The sequence below is a fragment of the Moschus berezovskii genome, chromosome 6 (assembly GCF_049115385.1).
Source record: "Moschus berezovskii isolate FMDL1 chromosome 6, NW_MosBer_1.0, whole genome shotgun sequence".
Taxonomy (NCBI): Eukaryota; Metazoa; Chordata; class Mammalia; order Artiodactyla; family Moschidae; genus Moschus; species Moschus berezovskii.
In genome coordinates this window covers 48,163,552-48,187,874 of record NC_142465.1, presented here as the reverse complement: position 1 = coordinate 48,187,874, position 24,323 = coordinate 48,163,552, and the positions used below count along the sequence as shown (strand labels likewise).

At 41.8% G+C, this 24,323-nt stretch overlaps 1 protein-coding gene across 1 annotated transcript in view; it reads left to right on the top strand.

Annotated features, from left to right (window-relative positions):
• MYRFL (myelin regulatory factor like) overlaps positions 1 to 22,635 on the top strand; it is a 123,829-nt gene extending 101,194 nt beyond the window's left edge. The window contains exons 16-25 of the mRNA XM_055394799.2: positions 584 to 669; positions 3,222 to 3,296; positions 3,377 to 3,429; positions 3,551 to 3,730; positions 15,268 to 15,327; positions 15,972 to 16,059; positions 18,337 to 18,411; positions 21,234 to 21,354; positions 21,669 to 21,743; positions 22,014 to 22,635. Coding sequence (XP_055250774.2) covers positions 584 to 669; positions 3,222 to 3,296; positions 3,377 to 3,429; positions 3,551 to 3,730; positions 15,268 to 15,327; positions 15,972 to 16,059; positions 18,337 to 18,411; positions 21,234 to 21,354; positions 21,669 to 21,743; positions 22,014 to 22,100 — 900 coding nt within the window. The 3' untranslated portion in view covers positions 22,101 to 22,635. The remainder of the gene's footprint in view (positions 1 to 583; positions 670 to 3,221; positions 3,297 to 3,376; positions 3,430 to 3,550; positions 3,731 to 15,267; positions 15,328 to 15,971; positions 16,060 to 18,336; positions 18,412 to 21,233; positions 21,355 to 21,668; positions 21,744 to 22,013) is intronic.
• Positions 22,636 to 24,323: the final 1,688 nt, after the last annotated feature.

Here is a 24,323-nt window from a genome sequence, read left to right as displayed (position 1 = left end):
CTTCCTAGAGAGTGTAATTTACTTATTTTCATATCCCCCTATAGTGTTACCCATCATAGTACATAATGTATACTTGCTGAAGGGATATAAGAATAAATAAGACAGAGGCCCATAACTGTTCTCAAAAATAGGTGGCAGAATTGGATACTAATATATATGATTTAAGTAGTAATTATAGTATTTCATGCCACAAAAACCTTTTCTGCAATTTGTCATGCTGCCTGAAATTCTTCCTTTGGGATTTATTCTATCATGTCTTGAAGGCATTTTGTTTTTCAAAAATACCTTATTAAAAGAAATGGACCTCTGTGTTCTGACAGTATCTTGTCTGGTAGGTCCTCTTTTCTCATAAAACTTCAAGAATAAGTGCTAAATGAATGGCACAGACAATTGTCCTGCAGGGAAAAGATAGCAAGTGCCAAGGAAAGGGAAAGACTTGGCTTTCAAAGAACTTCGTTTTCAGAGAGGAGGAGGGAGAGATAGACTGAAGGCAGCAGCAAAGATCCGCTGGGGAGTGAGTCTTCAGAAATCCTCAAAGTTGGTGTCACTGATTTGTCATTTCTCATTGCTGAATTTTTTATAGGTTTCTTTTTCAGGAAAAAAACAGTCATGTCCTAACTGGGTTTTCCAGACCTTGGTTATAACCCTCATTGCTGTGATGGCATTTTGGTAAGAAAAACATCAGTGTTATGCTACGTCAAGCTCTTTTTCTCTTTCCATCTTCCTTTCTCACACATGAACTGGGGACTGACTTTCCATTTACTTTGAAGACTGAGAAACCCTTTAAACCAGGTGTTGGTCTTTGATTTCACTTAGAGATGAGGGAGCACTTTGTAAACTCACTCTTTGAAGGAAAAAAAAAAGCACAGGCTTTCTGCTCTTAAATATGAAGTGATCTTTTTTATAGTCAACTGATTATTTTCTACTAGCTCACTGTGGCTTTCATGTTTGTGTGCATGCACGTATGTGTGTGCATAAGTGTGTGTATCTTGTTTAGTCCTGCCCTGCAAATAACTGTTGCAAAATCTTTGCTCTCCTTTCCCATCTACTTGGAGGAAAAGAGTGAGTAAACAATCAGGTACAATCCACTCTCCCCTGGATACTTACATTTATTAGGATTCTTCTGGATTTTGTGCCAAAAGAGACTATGAGATTATCACAAGATATGCAGTATGATGAAATTCTAGCCAAATGTGCTAAGCAGTTAAAGCAAACAAATACAGAAAGGACAAGCTACTTGCTAGGCAAGTATTGGATACCCTTGGTCTGCCATCCCTCCTACACAGGAGGAAGAGTCATGCTTTTCTGGGATGAGAGGTTTTTCTCAGGCCTTTGGTCTTCAGGCCTGTGTGCCGCTGTGATGGCTCCTCAGCCTTTGAGCCCTGGTCATCTTGCCTGTGTCTTCCCTGCCTTCTGGTTTGCTATCTGACTATTCATAGGGTAAAATGGGTATTTATCTATCCCTCCAAAATTAGTGTGGGAAAGGACTAGCTCCTGGGCCATGTCCCAGATGAGACAATTATCCTCAGAGGCTAAGTAAGCGATGGGCCCAAAGATGCTTCCGGTTCCTTGAACTAAGGCAACTTCTTAGTTATAGGAGACATTGTTGGTCTCTCTGTACCCTTCTCTCCCCTCAGCATTTTAACTTTTCACTTGCTTCTGCCCACTGTGGGAAGCATCCCCAAGTATTTGACACCACTACGTAGAATTTCCATAGAAGCTGGTGTACTTTCTTCTCTCTTCTAAATGAACTTGTCTTCTGCTAGGATTCTCAGTTCAGGAGAGAGTGAGCACCTTGGCCTTTCACAGACATGCTTAACATTCTCTAGAGAGACAGATGCCTGTGAAAGCCAAATGCAAAGCTTATGGGAAGTCTAATTTTGACATGAAGAGTCTGCTTTATAAATGTGCTCATCTGATCTTATGAATTCCAATGTTGTTGACCTCCAAGACCAGAAATAGGTGGTATTATGCTTATTGTCTTGTTTCCAGCCTGTGATGTACCCCAGAGGGGTCAAGACCTTAAAGAAGGAAGCAGATGTCTATTTTGGTGTATGATCCTAGAAGCTGCCCGGGCCATGCATTGACGCAGATAGCAGACGGATCAGAAAACATATTTAAGAATTAATAGTAGGGAGATAGAGAATGGGGAATGTGGGAGAACAAAGTCAGGGATACTGGACCACAGCAAGTAGTTGCCAGGGCAACACAACAGATTCTGTCTGATGGCATCTTTGGGGCTCAGCATGGCTTTTACCAAGCAGCCCTGTGCCCACTGGGTAGTAACTAGCTACTTCTGAGAAAACTCTGGGAATTCTTTCTCTATGAGCTGAATTCAAATGGGTGGTATATTTCTTTGTATGTATTTAATGATTGTAAACCCACTACCTTTGATGGGGAACAAAATAATGAGGAGTTGAGTCTAGGGAACCAGATGTGACTTCGAGCTGGCAGGAGGTCAAGTGAGGTCCCCCTGTGTCAGGCCCACACACAGTGGGATGGAAGAGTTCTACCGACACCCCCCAGAGAGGAGGATGCTGAGTGCTGGGATGTGTGAGTGGTATTAGGAATAGCTTCCCAAAGCTCAGCACCTTTGATGAAAGCCTCCACTTGGATGTATAAGTTCTGATCATTGTGGGGAACTATATACTCATTATTTTGAAGTCATGTAGAGTGGAAATGGATGCTTTATGGCACTGCTTTTCCTTCCTCTGTCCAATTTGGTGCACTGCGCTCTCAAAAGACAGGCTGCAGTAAGATGTCAGAAGCGGCCAAAAGGATTGGTACCTACCACTGACTAAACCTGTGTGGCCTTTCATCTCCCTGCACCACCACGCGGCCACCTCCACTGGGGGATGTGAACTTTGCTCTGACTTTTTCCTGCAAGGAGCAGAGGGCTTCCTCCAGAGCTTTACACACTTCCTCTTGTAATCTTCCGTTAGTGACAGACACTTCTGAGACAGCTTGCCAGGGTCAGGGGGCTGCTTGTGGAAAAATGCATCAGCTCCACCTACCCCAGGAACCTCTGGGCTCCAGGAAGACTGGGAGATTGTTCTCACCAGGGCAAAGAAGCAGAACTGAGCTGGTTTCCATGGCCGCCCACCCCCTGCTCGCTCATCTGTGTGGTATGGGAGGGAACATCTCTGGCAGCTGGTTATGTGAGATTTATCTGGAATCAAATCAGCCACATAACTCTTTCTTTTGTTATTTTTTTTAAACAGTGGCTTGACAATAGTCTCCCTTTACATACTTAGCTTAAAAGATCAAGACCGATGTACCCCAAGTGCCCCTTCCAGGTAAGAGTTCCCATCTTGTTTTCCTTTGGGGAGGACTCTTGAAGGCCTCTTTTGTTAATTATTTTGTTCTCTTCCTCCAGCAACCTCACAAGCTCTCAGGAGCCAGCTCTGCCCTCCACAGCTTCCCCCTCGGGTAAGATCTCCCCATCGGTCACCTTCAAACCCAGCCTGGGTTTCATGTGAATTGTCAACCGAAGAACCAGCCTTTCAGCTTAACCTTGTCATGTCTCTCCCCTCTGCCTGATGCTTTGCAGCACCTAATACAACCCTGGCAACCACACCACCCTCCTTCCAAGTACCTGAGATCACTTTCTGTGAGATCCTGCCATGTCAGCAGACTTATTGCTGCCCCATCTGGGGAACAAGAAGAGGCCTCTCAAGCCCCATGCAAAGACAGTCGGAGGAGTTGGAGCCGCATCAGGGGCCATGGGCAGGTAAAGAACAATCAAAGGGTAACAACTAGTGCTTTGAATCTGAGGGGTTTGTTCCCCTTCCCAGTGTTTACTTGGTTAGTCTGTTAATGAGTCTAGATAATGGTTCCACTCCTCCATTAGGGGTGGCAAGATCTTTAAAAACACAAACGCACAAACTTGCAATCATTTCAGTTCAGTTCAGTTCAGTTGCTCAGTCGTGTGTGACTCTTTGCGACCCTATGGACCGCAGCACGCCAGGCCTCCCTGTCCATCACCAACTCCCGGAGTTTACTCAGACTCGTGTCTGTTGAGTCCGTGATGCCATCCAATCATCTCATCCTCTGACGTCCCCTTCTCCTCCTGCCTTCAATCTTTCCCAGTATCGAGTCTTTTCCAAGGAGTCAGTTCTTTGAATCAGGTGGCTAAAGTATTGGAGTTTCAGCTTCAGCATCAGTCCTTCCAATGAATATTCAGGACTGATTTCCTTTAGGATGGACTAGTTGGATCTCCTTGCAGTCCAAGGGACTCTCAAGAGTCTTCTCCAACACCACAGTTCAGAAGCATCAATTCTTCAGCACTTACCTTTCTTTCACGTCAAATGATTGCATTTACAATATTGAATTCCCAAAATATTGAAGTGTTGGTGTATTCACGTGAAAGGGTCTCATTTGTTCTTTGCCAAACAAGATAGTAACAGTAGCACAAGTGAAGTCATCATGTGCAGACGGGTAGACTTTTTGGCTCACTTAGAACTTAAAAAGTGATATAGCATCTGGCTCTCTATCCAAACCAAGAGTGACAGGATGTAAATGGCTTTGAAGATTCTAATGAGTTCAGGGTAAGCTTTAAGTCCATGAAAAAAAGCCTTTGCTTTCAGATTATCTTTTTGGGACATAGACAAACACACACACACACACACACGTACATAAGGTGCTCTATTAGTTTCAGAATGTTCATGTTAAAAATGTTGAGAATTCCCTGGTGGTCCAGTAGTTATGACTCCAGGCTTCCACTGCAAGGGGCACAGGTTCAGTCCCTGATCTGGGAACTAAGATTCCACATGCCACAAGACCAAAAAAAAATATGGAAACTTGATTAAGGACAAAATTATCTCTGAAAGATCAAATACTGCACATCTAAATGTATACTAAGTTATTTTTTTTCCAGAAATTTCCTTCTGTATGCACACATATTAGCAAGTGTCTAAAATAATAATAATAATAACTCTACCCTGGTGGCTCAGAGGTTAAAGCTTCTGCCTCCAATACGGGAGACCCCAGTTCGATCCCTGGGTCGGCAAACCATTCAATATTACAGTAATCCAGGTCTATGCCCCAACCAGTAACGCTGAAGAAGCCGAAGTTGAACGGTTCTATGAAGACCTACAAGACCTTTTAGAACTAACCCCCGCAAAAGAAGTCCTTTTCATTATAGGGGACTGGAATGCAAAAGTAGGAAGTCAAGAAACACCTGGAGTAACAGGCAAATTTGGCCTTGGAGCACGGAATGAAGCAGGAGAAAGGCTAATAGAGTTTTGTCAAGAGAACGCACTGGTAATAGCAAACACCCTCTTCCAACAACACAAGAGAAGACTCTACACATGGACATCACCAGATGGTCAACACCAAAATCAGATTGATAATATTCTTTGCAGCCAAAGATGGAGAAGCTCTATACAGTTAGCAAAAACAAGACCAGGAGCTGACTGTGGCTCAGATCATGAACTCCTTATTGCCAAATTCAGACTGAAATTGAAGAAAGTAGGGAAAACCACTAGACCATTCAGATATGACCTAAATCAAATCCCTTATGATTATACAGTGGAAGTGAGAAATAGATTTAAGGGACTAGATCTGATAGATAGAGTGCCTGATGAACTCTGGACGGAGGTTCGTGACATGGTACAGGAGACAGGGACCAAGACCATCCCCATGGAAAAGAAATGCAAAAGAGCGAAATGGCTGTCTGATGGGGGCCTTACAAATAGCTATGAAAAGAAGAGAAGCGAAAAGCAAAGGAGAAAAGGAAAGATATAAGCATCTGAATGCAGAGTTCCAAAGAATAGCAAGGAGAGATAAGAAAGCCTTCCTCATGATCAATGCAAAAAAATAGAGGAAAACAACAAAATAGGAAAAACAAGAGATCTCTTCAAGAAAATTAGAGATTCCAAGGGAAGATTTCATGCAAAGATGGGCTCTATAAGGGACAGAAATGGTATGGACCTAACAGAAGCAGAAGATGTTAAGAAGAGGTGGCAAGAATACACAGAACTGTACAAAAAAGATCTTCACGACCAAAATAGTCAAGATAACGTGATCACTGACCTAGAGCCAGACATCTTGGAATGTGAAGTCAGTGGGCCTTAGAAAGCATCACTACAAACAAAGCTAGTGGAGGTGATGGAATTCCAATTGAGCTATTTCAAATCTTGAAAGATGATGCTGTGAAAGTGCTGCACTCAATATGCCAGCAAATTTGGAAAACTCAGCAGTGGCCACAGGACTGGAAAAGGTCAGTCTTCATTCCAATCCCAAAGAAAGGCAATGCCAAAGAATGCTCAAACTACCGCACAATTGCACTCATCTCACACGCTAGTAAAGTCATGCTCAAAATTCTCCAAGCCAGGCTTCATCAATATGTGAACCGTGAACTCCCAGATGTTCAAGCAGGTTTTAGAAAAGGCAGAGGCACCAGAGATCAAATTGCCAACATCCGCTGGATCATGGAGAAAGCAAGAGAGTTCCAGAAAAACATCTATTTCTGCTTCATTGACTATGCCAAAGCCTTTGACTGTGTGGATCACAATAAACTGTGGGAAATTCTGAAAGAGATGGGAATCCCAGACCACCTGACCTGCCTCTTGAGGAACCTGTATGCAGGTCAGGAAGCAACAGTTAGAACTGGACATGGAACAACAGACTGGTTCCAAATAGGAAAAGGAGTACATCAAGGCTGTATATTGTCACCTTGCTTATTTAACTTCTATGCAGAGTACATCATGAGGAACGCTGGGCTGGAAGAAGCACAAGCTGGAATCAAGATTGCTGGGAGAAATATCAATAACCTCAGATATGCAGATGACACCACCCTTATGGCAGAAAGTGAAGAGGAACTCAAAAGCCTCTTGATGAAAGTGAAAGAGGAGAGTGAAAAGGTTGGCTTGAAGCTCAACATTCAGAAAACAAAGATCATGGCATCTGGTCCCATCACTTCATGGCAAATAGATGGAAAAACAGTGGAAACAGTGTCGGACTTTATTTTTTTGGGCTCTAAAATCACTGCGGATGCTGATTGCAGCCATGAAATTAAAAGACGCTTACTCCTTGGAAGGAAAGTTATGACCAACCTTGATAGTATATTAGAAAGCAGAGACATTACTTTGCCAACAAAGGTCCGTCTAGTCAAGGCTATGGTTTTTCCCGTGGTCATGTATGGATGTGAGAGTTGGACTGTGAAGAAAGCTGATCGCTGAAGAATTGATGCTTTTGAACTGTGGTGTTGGAGAAGACTCTTGAGAGTCCCTTGTACTTCAAGGAGATCCAACCAGTCCATTCTAAAGGAGATCAATCCTGGGTGTTCATTGGAAGGACTGATGCTAAAGCTGAAACTCCAATACTTTGGCCACCTCATGCAATGTGTTGACTCACTGGAAAAGACTGATGCTTTGAAAGGTTGGGGTGGGAGGAGAAGGGGATGTCAGAGAATGAGATGGCTGGATGGCATCACTGACTCTGTGGACATTAGTTTGAGTGAACTCCGGGAGTTGGTGATGGACAGGGAGGCCTGGCGTGCTGTGATTCATGGGGTCATGGAGAGTCGGACACGACTGAGTGACTTAACTGAACTGAAAATAATAATGTGTGCATACCTCAGTCATGTCTGACGCTTTGCAACCCCATGGACTGTAGCCCATCAGACTGCTCTATCCATGGGATTCTCCAGGCTAGAATACCAGAGTGGGTAGCCATTCCCTTCTCCAGGGGATCTTCCTGACCCAGGGTTTGACCCAAGTCTGCTGCATTGTGGGTGTATTCTTTACTGACTGGACCACCAGGGAAGCCCAATATAATAATGATGATTATGCTAATAATAACAATACATACATATCAGTGTGACTTATCAATTAGAATGCTGTGGTAACAACTCCCAAATCACAATGCTTAATGTGACAAAAATTTATTTGACTCTGTACATCAAATGTGGATCAAAAGAGGGCTCTTGTACATCATGCTATTCAGGACTCAGCTGATGAAGCTCCTTCTCATATTTCCACAATCTACATATTTCCACAATCTCTACAGCGGTGGTAAAAGAACAGGGCAAATTGTACATTGGCTGTTAGGGCTTCCACTAAGTCACTTCTGCTTACATGTTATTCGCCAAAGCAAGTGACCTTGGTTATTTCTAATTTAAAAACAGTTGGTGAAGTGGAGACCTACACATGCCTGGAAGAAGATGAACCAGAATATTTCTGAATAGCTCAAATTATGAATGACATTGTTATGGTCAACGGCTGAAGTTTGAGGGCAGCAATTTCCTCTATTATTTTATATTTGAAGCTTGAATAAATAGCTTCTATAAACCATTGTTATCACCGTCATCAGTCACGCCATGTTATGAGGTATTATACTGTAGGCAAGGCAGCGTCATGAGTAGTCTACATGACTAAATTGTTTAATTCTCGAAAGCTTGAAAGATAGGCAGCTTTATGATCTGTTTTTCCCCAGTGAGGAAGCTAAGGCACAGAGTTTTCCTCAAAGTTACAGGAAGCAATGTTTACACTGTTTCTCTCATGAAAGCAATTTTTGATTGAACTTGGAAACAGATACATCACTATAGAATGAAGATGAAAGTTCATTTTAAAGAAAAAAATTAATTTCAGTCATCACATCCTCAGTGGTTTTAAATATGGAAAAATCCATTACTGTCCCAAAAATCCCCCAGAACCTTCATCTCATCTTTAGAGCACATGGATCCTTGTGGCTGGTCAATTTTCCCTTACCATGGGAGTCCACCTTGGGGACACTTGGTGTCCTTTTCTGAGAGCAGTGCTCAGATGAAACCATCTCATTCATGTGAGTTGGATAATCATGGATCCTGAACAGAAAGAGGTTGGACACTGGCCCAATCTTCACTTCCAAAAAGTTTTTTGACTTTTGTGCAAATTCACTCCTATAGCCACCATCTCTTCCCATCAAGGGGAGACTGGGAAGAGCAGACCTTATCAAACCAGATGAAGGTTTGCTGCTCTCTGCTCTGGGACAATGAATGTCTGCTCACCTTATGTTTCCATAGTGATGAGAAACACTGGAGAGACTCCTGGAGAGAGAAGATCTGCCCCAAGCATCTGACTGTGTCCTCCTAGACACAGAGTCAACTTCTCTGGCTAAGAATGGAGTTGAAGTTCTGCTTTATCAGGCTCTCTGACACACTGGGCAATTGTTTCCTCTTCTCTCTTTCTACTTGAGAAAAAAATGGAAAGGATTGAAATGTTCTGTTTACTATCACCTTCAGGAAACCTATAAACTCTGGGGGATTTAGAGTTATAAGAAGGTCACTACAGAATCCAGTGGTGATTTTTTGACCCTGACATTATGAATCCATTATGATTTTACAATTATTTGACTGTACAAGTATTCATATGTAGAGGGAGAATGTAACTATAAGTTCAGTTAAGCTTTCAAATGAATTGTTTTTGTTAATCTAACAGCAACATTTGAAAGGTGGTATGTATCTATGGGAGAGATGTTACTTTTTAAATTCACAACCAACACCACAGACCCCTTTATGCAGTCACCTGGGGTTCCAAAGTCTCCAGGTCAGGAGGATCTCTGATTTGTACCAGCTTATCCATTTTACGCTGATGGAACAGAAGCTTAGAAGTTTGCTTAAGATTCTGCAGTGAATCACGAGTAAAGTTGAAATAAAAATCTAGGTGCCCATCCCCACCATTCAGCCTTTATTTATTTGGGCTTGTGTGTGCATCTACCCGAGATCAACTCCAGAAGATGCAGAAATTGTCTATTCTGTGGTTCTAGAAAGCAATTTCAGTGCCCTATGCCTCCTCCCCTTTGCCTATAACCTTTTTTTTTTTTTTTTAATTAGGGAAATACAGCTAATTAGGTGTTCCCTAGTGGCTCAGATGGTAAAGAATCTACCTGCAATGCTAGAGACACAGGAGACATGGGTTTGATCCCTGGGTCGGGAATATCCCCTGGCAACCCACTCCAGTATTCTTGCCTGGAGAATCCCTTGGACAGAGAAATCTGGTGGGCTACAGTCCATGGGGTCGCAAAGAGTTGGACACGACTGAGCGACTAACAGTACTACTACTGCAGTTGATTTACAAGATTGTGTTAGTCTGTGTACAGCAAAATGATTTAGTTACATATGTATATAACTTCCCGATTCTTTTCCCTTATATGTTGTTGTAAGATATTGAGTATAGCTTTCTGTGCTATATAGTAGGTCCTTGTTGGTTATCTGTTTTACATACAGTAATGTGTGTATTTTAATCCCAGTCTCCTAATTTATCTCTTCTCCCCTTCCCTCCCTTTTCCCCTTTGGTAACTATAAGTTTGTTCTCTATGTCTGTGAGTCTCTTTCACGAGTAAGTTCATTTGTGTCATATTTCTAGATTCCACATTTAAGTGGTATCATACGGTATTTGTCTTTCTCTTTCTGACTTACTTCACTTAGTATGATCCTCTCTAGGTCCATCCATGTTGCTGCAAGTGGCATTATTTTATTCTTATTTTGGCTGAGTAGTATTCCATTGTGTGCCTATAGCCAGTGAGATGTCGTTCCCACTTCAGGATATTTCTGGGCGTCTGAAGAAAGGCATTTTCCCCTCTGCTGATGTTCCATCTCCCCGCTCTGTCCAGGGAACCATGTAACACCAGAGTTTCTAATCCAACAGAGGAGAAAGTCAGGCAAATATTTGTTTCAACCAGGTGTTTCTGGGGCATTTAAGACCAACTACAAATTTACAAATACATTTTCAATTAAAAAAATGTAGAATAATCCTCAGTAGGATGTGGAGTAATATCTCATAGTTTACCAAGCCCCAAAACACACTTATGAGCCTCCTTTCTGAAGAGTAAGAATACTAGTAAAATAAACAAAGGGAAATTGGCATTTTTATGACATGTTGAGCTCAAGCCATTATTCTTCCTTTGGGCCTAAGTTGATTGCTTAAAGTGTCTTTCATAAAGGTTATATCCCCTCTTCCCATACTTAATAAAAGGTTTGAGTAAAACTAACAAGTGGGAAGCAGGTACTTCAAAATATTCAACTTATATTCTGAGGAACTGAGTATGATGGAGTAGATTTTAATCTATGGAACTAATAAAGATTTAAATAGGCAACAGAATTAGATATTGAAAAGTTAACTGCCTTTTCAATTAGATATTGAAAAGTTAAAAAGCACCAACAGAATTCTACAGATTTTAGATTTGGTAAAGTTTTTTAAAATCTCACACAGCAAGAAACATCTGTAAGTCATGCTTACTTTGATTTGGAAACCAGACCTCTGAGAAGAGCCAGTGGTTGAAAGGAAATGTTTCCCTGTGTTAAAGGACTCAGTCATGGATTGGTTGGGCTTATTGACTTTTTCTTGGCCTGAGTCTATTTCAATCAGGGAAGAGAAAGGTATCCAAGAGGCTGTATTGGGACTCAGCCATCAGTACAGTTTTACAAGTAATGCAATGGACACATTCTACCATGACAGGATATGCTTTGGTTGGACACCATCTTAAATCTCTCTTCTCCAGAAGTTTCTAATTTAGCTTATGGGGAGATCTCATCTGCTGATTGTGAAATATATCTCCAACTTTACAATGAAAATTATTGGGGATGTATATTAAGTTTATAGGGAATGTTGCTAGAAGGCTCTTGTAAAATGAGAGCTACTCCTGTATGACTACAGGAGAATTTATGGTTTTCCAATAGCCAACCTTTCAGAATTGAACAGTCTTGCCTCAGAAAAGTGACAAAGTAGAGGTGTTTTATAGGAGACTTAAAATTTCTTATTTCCAATCCTGCTTTTGAAAAGCCATTTTCATAATTCTAAGCTGCAAGCTCAACTTCACCTTTTTATTACCGTTAAAAAATACCTAATCCCATCAGAAGCTAAATCCTATCTAGGGTTCTATGTCTCCAGGAATGCAGAAACACGCTTCTGTGTAAATAAGGCAACGCTGTAGTTCTGCTGCCAGACTTTATAAATGAGCTATTTTCCTGCAAATTCGGCAGGAAAATAGAACAAAAGGTAAGGAAAAAAAACAGGATAGGTAAGTCTGGTTTCCCCTTCTCTTTATGCCTTATTTGCCTTGTAAATTAGCCTTCTATGGAAGTAATCGTAAACAAAACTCATAGCAGGAGACATGTGCTTGAAAATTATTATTTGAAGAGCTAGAATCCAAGTAATCTTGAGGTTTTTTAGATAGCACGTATATTTATATGTAAAGGGAAATAAATATTTAATTTTCTAGAAAATCAGTATATATTAAGGTCCATTTGTTCTTAAAGAGAAGCATCACACTGGGGAAGATTCTCAGCAAACTGGCCTTGCCTTCCAGTTGTCTCACTCCCACTTGCTAATGAGATGAAAAAGTCCAGCTTCTTCATCTACCCCCAGCATCCCTCTGCACCCAGCCCCTAGGGGTTTCTCCTTTGAGTGTGGAAGAGAAAACATTTCTCTAGAAGATACACGGTTGGCTTTCTCTTTCTTGACATCCCTCCTTCTATCCTTCCACAAATATGTATTGAGCACCACAGATGAGACTGGCATTGTCGAATGCGGGAATACAACAGTGAATGAGAGGCAGTGTTCCAGAAGCTCACGGTTGGGTGACTGGATAAGTAAACCAGCCCTTCCACTTCATGTAAGAAGTACTAACCAGGACAGACAGAGACACTCAGGAATACACACTAGCTTTGCTTTCTCTCCTGAAATTCCATACAGAAACTAGTTTCACACTTGTTTCTTTTTCATTCCTATGAAAGCAGAACATGTTGTATTAACTTATATCTCTTGCTAAATAAGGTTAATGTCTTTGGGTTTTGCCCAAAATTATACTGAAAATCATAGATATTGTTTAATGCAAATGAAGGACTGCAATTAAGAGGACATTTACTTGAAAAAATCTGCAAATTTAAACAAATTATTGAAAACACTTTAAAATTCTTTTGTGAGGTTAGCTTAGCAACTCACTGAATGATGGCTTTCACTATCCACTTTAAAAAGATACACTTTTTTTTTTCACAGCCTTAACAACTATTGGAGAAGGCAATGGCAAGCCACTCCAGTACTCTTGCCTAGAAAATCCCATGGATGGAGGAGCCTGGTGGGCTGCAGTCCGTGGGGTCGCTAGGGGTCGGACACAACTGAGCAACTTCGCTTTCACTTTTCACTTTCATGCATTGGAGAAGGAAATGGCAACCCACTCCAGTGTTCTTGCCTGGAGAATCCCAGGGACGGGGGAGCCTGGTGGGCTTCCGTCTATGGGGTCACATAGAGTCGGACACGACTGAAGTGACTTAGCAGCAGCAGCAGCAGCAGCAAGAACTATTATCTGAATGGGTTACCTTTTCAAAATTGCTTTTAAAATGCCTTTTTGGCTCTGACAGATCAAAACCACTCCCCTGGCTTCTTTCCCCATCAGTAAACTCTGGCCCCACACCAGTGATTTGATTCTTCTTCTCAGATGACTTCAGCTCAGTTTTTACTTTGCGTGTGTGCTGAGTCCATTCAGTCATGTCTGACTCTGTGAGACCCTATAATGCAGCCCAACAGGCTCTTCTGTCTGTGGGATTCTCCAGGCAAGGATACTGGAGTGAGTTGCCATGCCCTCCTTCAGGGGATCTTCCCAAACCAGGGATCAAACCCATGTCTCTTATGTTTCCTGCATTGACAGGTGGGTTCTTTACTATTAGCACCACCTGGGAAGCTTAAGCTCTCTTTTTTCTTGTGTGGATCATATTATGCTTGGAGTTATAGATAATCCAAAGAATGCTAATAGAGGTTGCCTATTCTGGAGTTTTTTTTTTTTTTTCTTTTGACTGCCTGCTCAGTACATGGGATCTTAGTTCCCCTGCTACTGCTGCTAAGTCACTTCAGTCGTGTCTGACTCTGTGCGACCCCATAGATGGAAGCCCACCAGGCTCCCCCGTCCCTGGGATTCTCCCGGCAAGAACACTGGAGTGGGTTGGCATTTCCTTCTCCATTGTGTGAAAGTAAAAAGTGGAAGTGAACTCGCTCAGTCGTGTCCGACCCCTAGCGACCCCACGGACTGCAGCCTACCAGGCTCCTCCATCCATGGGATTTTCTAGGCAAGAGTACTGGAGTGGCTTGCCAGTGCCTTCTCCGTTAGTTCCCCTGACCAGGGATCAAACCCATGCTCACTGCAGTGGAAGTGAGAGTCTTAACTGCTGGACCATCAGGGAAGCCCTGGAGGTGTTGAGAAAGGGCAAAAATACATGAAAGTTAAGTAACAAAACAGAGACAATAGCCCATTGGTAGAGTGATAGAGAAGATATCACTAACCGGTCACCACTTTGAGGATTCAGTAACAATACACACAGCATAATAATAATACACCCTCCATTGGAAAGGCTGGAGCTCTGAGCTACAGTGATCTAATTTGGGATGGTGTTTTAGTCAGCTGGAACTGCCAAAATAAAATGCCACAGACTAGATGGCTTAAACAATAGAAATTTATTTTCTCACAGTTCTGGAACCTACAGGTTCAAGATTCAGGGGTTACCAGGTCTGATTCCTTGAAGTCCCACTCCTGGGCTCAAAGAAGATACATGGTTGGCTTTCTCTTCTCTCTTCCTCCCTCTTTCTTGATGTCCCCCTTCTATCCTTCCACAAATATGTATTGAGCATCACAGCTGAGTGTGGCCTTGTCAAATGTGGAAATATAAGAGTGAACAAGAGGCAGTGTTCCAGAAGCTCACATTTGGGTGTAGAGAGATGCCTTCTCTCTGTACCCTTGCAAATTCTCTCCTCCACACACACAAGGCTTTTCATGTCCTAATCTCCTCTTGTTATGAGAATGGCACTCAAATTGAATGAGGGCCCATCCTAACAGCTTCACTTTATGTAATTATTACTTTAAAGGCCCATCTCCAAACACAGTCACGTTCTGAGGTACCAGGAGTTTAGGGCTACATGTGTGAAAATTTGGAGGACTTTAATTCATTCCAAAACAGGTGGCTTTTTGGAGAAGGGCAACAATAAACTAGATCTGTAAGAAATGGCATAGGGAGGACTCCCCTGGTGGTCCAGTGGTTAAGATTCTGTGCTCCCAATGCACGGGGCCCAGGTTGAACCCTGGTCAGGGAACTAGATCCCACATGCTCTAGCTAAGACTTGGCACAGACAAATTGATTCAAACAAACAAACAAATAGTGGCATAGGGATGTGATGGGTTGAAAACTGAGAGAGAGAAAGGGTGGGGGACACTCAACTGACTGACAAGCTAGGGCACACACTGGGTTTCTTCTCATCCTGAACAAGCTTTAAGACTGACAGACTTTTTCCTCTTCAACAGGCAGAAGCACATCATTCTTGGCAGCAGAGGCACAAACCAACGTTGGCTGGAGGAGTGATTGTAAGTTTACAATGAAGTGACTCTCTTCTTTGGCTTTGTGGAGCGAGGCAGAGTAGCAGCAAGCTATGAAAGTGATACTGGAGAGAGGCCCAGGGACAGAGGCTGTACTCTGCCCCAGACACCTGTGGGGATTACATTTTTTGTAATCAATGCCAACCTAACTATTAAGCAGGCATTGGAAAAGGTTGCATACTGCTAGGCATTTGTGGTTGATCTTCATGGATTTTAATAATTTATTTGAACTTCCTGCTCTCTTCTTCTATTTTTCTGCTAAGTTTTTTGTTGGTTTTCTGTTTTCTAAAAAAAATAAAAAATCTTTCTTTATTGGCCAGATCACATATCCCATTGCACTGTCCATTTTCAATAAATTTCAACTTAGTAGGACTTCAGTGATCCAGGTTTTCTTTTGGATGTTATGGGGCTATCTATTGGAGCCTGGGTTTTTATTTTTTATTTTTCTTAAAATTTACTGTAACAGTAACAAAAGCCTTCTCCCCTTCTCTTTTTATCACATTTGAATGCAAATGGAATCCATTTATTCAGAAAACCCTTATTTCACATTCTGTAATTTGGAGCCTGCACTGGAGCACAATGCTGTTTTCCTCTGCAGAAGAGTTTACTTTCTTTATTTCTTCTCAATTCAGGGATTGATACAACCATCAGTTCTATTCAGATTATGGAAATCCAGCAAATAATAGATCGGCGGTATTGCAGTAGAAGACTCCAGTGCGGGTGTGTAAGCCTCCCCACTATCTCCCATTGTTTCTGGAATTTATTCAGGGCTCAGGGCTTTGGAGATTGGAATGAAAGCTGATGTTACATGGCAAAATCGATGTGTGCTTACATGGCTCCTCAAGTGGAAAACACATTTGTTACATGGTGGACGAGGGAATCGTAAAATGGTTGGTATTAGCAAATGTCAATAAGCCATGGCTCCAAAGATTACAGTCTCCTGGTTTAATGGGTAAGTGCAGAGCAAAAAGCTTAGGGGGCAGCTCTCAGAGGCCACATACCATAAGCACAGAGCTGTTAGTTAATTTTATAGAAAAGGAAGACATTATTACTGATGGCTCTGAGTTATGAGTAAGCTAATATTTATATATTTTAATAACAAGGGATATCATTATTTTAATTGCTGGAAAAGTAGAGCGTATCCTAACCTTTTCAGTTAAGAGGAAAAAAATCTAGGCATTGCAAAAGTTTACAGCAACGTTCATCTCTTGTGTATCACAAGCATCAAGGTAATGATGAATCTAGAAGCAGAGAGGGCAAGCACAGAAGCTTCAGTAAACACAATATGCAAGTTGAAGGTGTTAAGAATGGAGAGGCTTTATTTGATAAGTATTTACTGGTTTAGTTAAGCCTGCTCATATTTCAGCCTGCTAGGTTAAAGGCAAGGCTGCATATTTTGCAGACCACAGGCTCTAGGTGCTCAGTCTTCAGTAGTTACAGCTCGTCGGCTCAGTAGTTGTGGCACACAGGCTCAGTGGCTCTGTCACATGTGGAATCTTCATGGACCAGTGGTTGAATGCATATCCCCTGCATTGGCAGGTGGATCTTATCCACTGGACCACCAGGGAAGTCCTCTCAGCCTTATTTCTTTTTAAGCTTGATATAGCTTAAGCTTCGGGCTGATGGTCCTGACTTTTATTAAAAAAAATTTTTTTGTACATATTTTTTTCATTTTTGGCTGTGCCACACAGCTTGTAGGATCTTAGTTCCCCGACCAGGGATTGAACCCATGTAGTGAGAGTTCACGCGTCCTAACCACTGGACCGCTGAGGAATTTCCTGGACCTGATCTTTGAAAATAACCTGTATGACACTTTATTATTTGTTTATGACCTTTACATTCATTATCTCATTGAATTCTCACAAAATCATACAAGGTTGGTATTATTTATCTCTATTTTGAAGTTAAAGAACTTGAGGCTCAGTGAGCCTGAAAAAGTCAGAGACAGACATTCATTGGTTTGGTAGAATGATGTGATGATGAATAGTAAGATGATTTGGGTTCAAATTCCAATTGACAAGAAGTTCATTCTCCTTGCATACCTGTTTCCCATCTGTAAGATGAGGATATTTACTACCTAAGTAGTTGGGTTTCAGGGAAGCACATAGATACTGGGAGGCACATAGTAGGAAACTTCTATTTACTAAGCTTCCTCTGGTAGGACAAAGTCCTCCTGATCCCAATTCACATCTATTGCTTTTATTTTTGCTTTCTCATTTTTAACAACTCGGTTTAGTATTCACTAAAGAGAATTTAAAATGACTGGCCCTTTCCCCCATTTATCTGGTTTTATTTCTGTATATAATTCAAGGGATAGGAAGGTCATAAGAACTTGTATTAGATATAATGTGCCTTTTTGCTTGAGTTTTCATTACAATATGAATCAAAGGAACTCCCCCTTTTTCCAACCATCCTTCCCCAAGGGTGGGAGGAATCTCTGTATAAGCATTTCTATCCTGCGGTTTTCTCCATTACTCAATGATAATTAGGACTGTACTAATTTTACTTGATTACATTTTTTAAAGTACCTGGTATTTCCTGCTGATGTTGTCTAAAATGGAGTGATTTACTGTATCAAAGCTGGTAGTTATTATTTCCAGTTCTTTCCAGAGGGACTGTTAAGTTTGAGGCCTTTGCCTCATTTTTTTTCTGAAATCTCTGTCTCCTTAAGGGAAGTTGAAATAATTTCCTGTTGGTTTAGTTTTGTGCATTTGGTCGAGGATTTGACTTTCCATCATTTCTTCTGTGTATTCTGAGAAACCATGAATCTGTTTGTTGTATATTTGATAGAGTTTGATCTTTCAGATCTCTTTCAGAGATCACTTTGAAATCTGACAGGTATATCTCTGAAAAGCATGAAACTGTGCCATGTTAAACTTGATTTTCTGTATCTATCACATAGAATATTTCACAGTTTATGTAGTATACCAAATAGAAAAAAGACTGAATCCTTCCCTGCATATTTTGATTTGTGATTTTATTTTTTCCCTTACTTAGGTCTGGAAATTACAACTACCATATTCCTGTTAATAAGTACACACCCACCAATGTCAAATTCTCTCTGGAAATCAAGTAAGTTCATAGCTGTAAAAGATAATTCTGTTTTTATTATCTGAATACCAAGCCTGAGTTTCCCTCACAATTTGATTAATAATTTAGGAAGTAGAAAGTTTTCAGTTAAAGAATGACGATTGGGTTGAGAGGTGGGCCAGTTTGAGGGAGGGATTTTCAAAATGAAGCCTGGGACCTTCCAAGCTTCTTCCAAGGGATAGAAAGCCTCTGGGCTGTATGCTCACACCTGCAAAGTGAGCCCGACCTTGGATTTGATGGTCTCAGGCTGCCGACTGCCCTTGGCTGTGTCCCTTTGAATTGGGGGGGGAGCTAGAGTAATAGCACGTTCCCTGGATGGGGGGGCTGCACATTTCTGGGAGCTCCTGGGAGCAATGCTAATGCAGACACCATCCACTTCCCCCAGGGGAGTTAAAAAATGGAGTCAGAGTTTGGAGCTGGGCAGACCAGGGTTCAGATTTTGTCTCCGTCACTTATTAATTCTGTAATCTTGGAAAAACCACTTATCCTCACTGAACTACTGTTTATTCATCTATAAGATGAATTTCACATTATATCATAACATGGAGAGCCTCTGTGAGAATCAGTGATAATAATAGCAAAATTAATGACTACCATTTGCTGAGCGCAGACTACATGCCAGACACGCTACACTTTTACTACTGGGTCATATAGTCCTCACAACAAGCCTCTGAGGTTGGTGTTTTTTCCTAGTTTATATTTTTCAGATGGGAGCACTTAGTTTAGAGAGGTCAAAAAGCTTGTCCTGAAAGTCAGAGCAAATAAGTGGTGGAGATGGGCTTCCAATCAGCCCTTCCACTCGACCATCACTTTCCTGCCTCCCCAGTGAGGTGAGACCCGTAAGAACACTGCCCCGTCCTGGCACTTAGCAGGCACTTCACATTATGACTACCTTTCCTCCAAAATCACAAAACTCGAATCTATTTTATCAGCTATTTTGAATAATCATGGTTCTTTAGAAGACTTTCACAGACATTATGAAGCGAGGTACTCACCGTGAAGATGGTGGTTGTCTCTTGACGTTAGTCTCTCCTTTGTTCCTCCCACATTTCCTCTCTCTCTCTTTCCTTTCTCCCTTTCTTTCTCTTTCCTCTGTCCTCCCCTCTCTCCCTCTGCTTCCCCAGCTCTGTTATTCTTCCTCCATCATTTCCTCCCACTCCACTCTGGTCTCTTCCTCTGTTTCACTCAGACTTCATACTCCTTCTTTCATCAACTTTGCTTCTACAGTGAGCTAATAACACAAGCCGACTGCTTGTCTCGAAATGGTCTTTTTCAAGCAGCTAAAATTTCATGACTCAGCATCCACCATATGACAAGGCAGAGCAAAAGCTAAGTGTCCTATTCTCTAGCACTCTCTGAGCTGCCTGGGACAATGTTTCCTCATTTGTCCCTCGCTTCAATGGAAGGAAGGAAGCTGAAGTGGTATATCCCTTGAAGTGGAGAAGGTCATCTTGAACCACTGCCAGTGCCTTGATCTTGGACTTCCCAGGCTCCAGAACTGTGAGAAATGAATGTCCGTGGTTTAAGCCACCCAGTATTGTATAGTAGACTGGAACTGAGTTAGTCACTCAGTGGTGATCAACTCTTTGCAACCTTATGGACTGTAACTTCTGTCCATGGAATTCTCCAGGAAAGAATACTGGAGCGGGTAGCCATTCCCTTCTCCAGGGGATCTACTTGTAACTTCTGTCCATGGAATTCTCCAGGAAAGAATACTGGAGTGGGTAGCCATTCACTTCTCCAGGGGATTGAAACTGGGTCTCCCACCATAAATTGGGCTTTAGGAATAATTTTTTTTCTAACAGTGGTGATCTTAAAGTAACACATATACTCAACCAAGATTGTAGGTTGTCCCAGAGATAGGTGGACCTCATCCTCCTTATGAGGATTCCCAGGCAAACCTCTGGAGAAGAACCATTCTTTCTGACAGGTCTTCTACTCTGATAGCTTTAAGGACTGATCATTCCTAATGGGGCTCACCCCCACACCCATACCTGTGTTGTCTGCCTCTCTGATTCAAACGAGACCTATCCAGACCAGAATTTTGCAGAATTTCAAATCCTGGAAATATCAGATGAAAGTAAATTCAGCTGCCAGGGAAAAGAGAAGGGATATGTACCCCAAAATTATTTTTAAAATCTATGGAGATAAGAAGTTCTAATGTTGAAATTACTTAAGTCATGAGATTAGATTTTCAAGACTGTCGTATGTTACCTCAGTTTTAGTTTTAGTTTAGTTTAGTTTTAGTTTTAGTCAGTTCCAGTCTACTATATAATACTGGGTGGCTTAAACCATTCCTCATAGTTCTGGAGCCTGGGAAGTCCAAGGTCAAGGCACTGGCAGGTTTGATGTAGGATGAGAGCCCACTTCCTGGTGATAAGTAGCCGTCTTATCTCTATGTCCTCACATGGCAGAAGGGGTGAGAGGGCTCTCTGGGGTCCTTTTCATGAGGGCACTCACCCCCTCATCAGGGCTCCACCATCAGGAGCTGTCACTTCCTTAAGGCTCTACCTCCTAACACCATCATATTGGAGGTTAGGATTTAAACGTACGAATTTGGGGGGTGGGGGACACAAGCATTTAGTCAACAACAGTAGTCATCTGAGATTGAGTCTCTTTCTATTATACTGAGATGTGAACTAGTATATTGGCATTCATGAGTTTTGTATAATAACAGGCCTATTCGGAACTTTGAATGGATTTCCAAGTTATGCTCCCATAAGACCCTCTTCTTCTCAAGGTGTAGCCTGTGGGAGCTGATAACTGTTTTTCCATTTGCCGTTTCTTTCCTTTGTCTCTTGAAGCACAACAGAGCCACTGATAGTCTTCCAGTGCAAGTTCACCCTTGGAAATGTGTGTTTCCGTAGTAAAACAGAGGCCACAGGGATGCAAAATCAACAGGAAGTCTCCCAGGAGATGACACAGGTAACATTTTCCAGCTCCTCGGCATTCTGCGTTGCAGAAGTGCATCTATAATGGTGGCACAGCCTCTGATCCTCACAAAGAGAGAGATGCCATGAGTCACGTGTCAGTTTCGCTTTGCTGACCCCAGCCACAGGATTTGGTTCAGCATCTTCTGTGCATCCTTTGGAAGCTGTAGACTTCTCCAGCAACACCATCAAAACTGTTGCCACAAATGCCTCTCCTACTGCAGTCAAGGAAATGCTTTTCAGCCTGGGCTTTTTCCAGCGAAGGGTAAAATGTAGTTATCTGATGGATCTCTTTCATTCATTATTTAGGGATATCAGCACATTTGGAGCCTCCCTGTAGCCCCACTCTTCGACAGTGGGTACCATTTCCGGGTAGCTGCACCGGTAAGCTCTCTTTTCTTTTCAGTGAGAAAGAAATGGACCATTAAATAACTAGATAGGTAAATGGTGGTGGTGGTGGTTTAACCACTAAGTTGTGTCCGACTCTTGAGACCCCATGAACTGTAGCCCACCTGGCTCCTCTGTCCATGGGATTTCCCAGATAAGAATAGTGGAGTGGGTTGCCATTTCCTTCTCCAAACAGATAAGTAGATAATTTTAATTACAACTAATTCTTACATTAATCATTCTCTCCCCCCACTCCCCTTCTGACAGGACTTAGCTGACTGTTCAACGGACCCTTATTTTGCCGGGAAATTCTTTACAGACTACTTCTTTTACTTCTATCGACACTGTGTATAATTTATTCAAGTTTGTCTGGGGATTCTACCAAAGAAAAATACTCCAATTCAGTTAACAGAAACTTTTATCCTTTTGTAGCTTCTCTGTACCCTTAGTAAAATATTCATGTTTATTGCCAAAGGGCTTTTTCCAGGCTTTTGCTACCAAAGGTTTTGAGACATTAGTGAGGAGAATAAAGTGTTTACTGGAATTTGAGATACTGTGGTGTTTGACTTTGCCGTGACTATGAGGAAAACATTTCCTGGAGTAAACAGCACTGTTGGATTTGAAAATACTGCTTCTGGTCCTAAGGAAGCTGTAAGGTCAAAATGGGCAGGTTTGACTTTATTTTGTCTTTGTATATCTCAGTGCTTTTGAGGAAAACAAAACGACCCATTTCAGCTGTGTCAACTTGGACCCACTAAACACAGACTTGAGAATTTGTGATTTGGTGTGTGTTGGGGGAGGGGTGGGTGGTATCTGATGCTGAGCTCACATTTCGGCAAGCTATTACTATCTGTATATATGTGTGCATGCACTTGAACTGCATACACTAGTGTAGAGACTGTAACTTGCTAATAAACTGGATTTAAAAAAAATAATATTTTTGTAATGTTTGATGGGTGCTGAACTTTTATGTCCTCTTATGAAGCACTGGCTTGGGACAAGTCCTTAAAATTAACCCATACAGTCTAGGCTCAGATAGTTGCGTTTGATCTTTCAGTTGTCATTACCAGTATCTTAGGTTTTTGTTATTTTTAAAATTCTTTTACTTTTATTTTTTGGAGTATAATTGCTCTACAATGTTGTGTTAGTTTCTGCTGTACAACAATGGGAATCAGCTCTGTGTATACATATATCTCCTTCCTCTTGTGCTCCCCCCCACCCTCCCATCCTACCCTCTAGGTCATCGCAGATGAATGGATAAAGAAGATGTAGTACATATATACAGTGGAATATAACTCAGCCATAAAAAGGCACGAAATTGGGTCATTTGTAGGGATGAGGACGGACCTAAAATCTGTTATACAGAGTGAAGCTAGTCAGATAAAGAAAAACAAATATTGTACATTGCCACATGTACATGGAATCTAGAGAAACGGTGCAGATGAACCTATCTGCACCGCAGGAAGAGAGACACATTGCCTTGTTTTTGTTGTTCTTCCTCTGCATGCAAGAGGTTCTCTTACATGGCATTAAGACCCATGTCCATCGTTTACAGCTGAATTAGCTTTGGATATTTTCCTTAGCTTATGGTTAGATTTGAATGCCCTTCCCAACTTAGAAGAGCTGGAAATCCTCTAGCTAGAGTATACTAACTATATCTTTTATATTCTGTTTTCTGATGTTTTGATATCTTAGGGTCTTGCTGACCCTCATGGGATTCTAGCTCCTGGGTTTAGGCTATTCCTAGATATAGTAAACTTGCCCACCAATGATTTTCAAATAACAACCAGCCAACCCAGAGCCCCCACCCCCAACCACCTCCTTTATCAAGTTCCCATATTTGGGACTACTATCCCCCTGCCCTGATTGCTCCAGGGCCACGTACAACTAGGGACAGCCTCTTCTGCCCAGAGCCTGCTGAAAGTACTCAAACTAGCAGGTTCTAAGCCTGTTTCCCCTGCCTCACCTGTTCCTTCCATGGAAATGACAATAAAGGCTTTTGCCCACAGTTCTACCCTCTCCTTCCTCTTCCTGACTGGCCCTGGTGCTTCCTAGTGTCATAGCCCTTCCCCTTGGGAATTGTAACAAACTGTCTTTCAGTGGAGATCATCTTCTGGTCTGCTGACCTCCATATACCTCAGATTTTTCATTAATACACTATATTTTAGGATATGGAGGTTCAAGTCACTCTAGTTTCAGGTAACAGGGCTGTTGAATGACTGGCCTTCCCTTATCTTACAGTTGGCATCTGTGATGCTGTAATTTATAATAAGAAACGTATATTTGATTTTCATCTCTTGTTCCTGGCATAGAGCTCCTAAAACCTTTGGAGTTCCCTAAGTGCTGAGAGAGATTAAGGTGTCTTTGGGTTTGTCAATAGGGTGACATTTACATGGCACCAAAGGATGAGGGCTGGTTACCAGGACAACCAATCACGTGATTAGAGGATTTGAACTTACAGTCTCACCCATGATCTCTGGGGAGGAGTGAGGGGCTGGAGGTTGATTTCAGTCATGAGTGGCATAATTTAATTAATCATGCCTATGGAATGAATCCTCCATAAAAATTCAAAAGGAT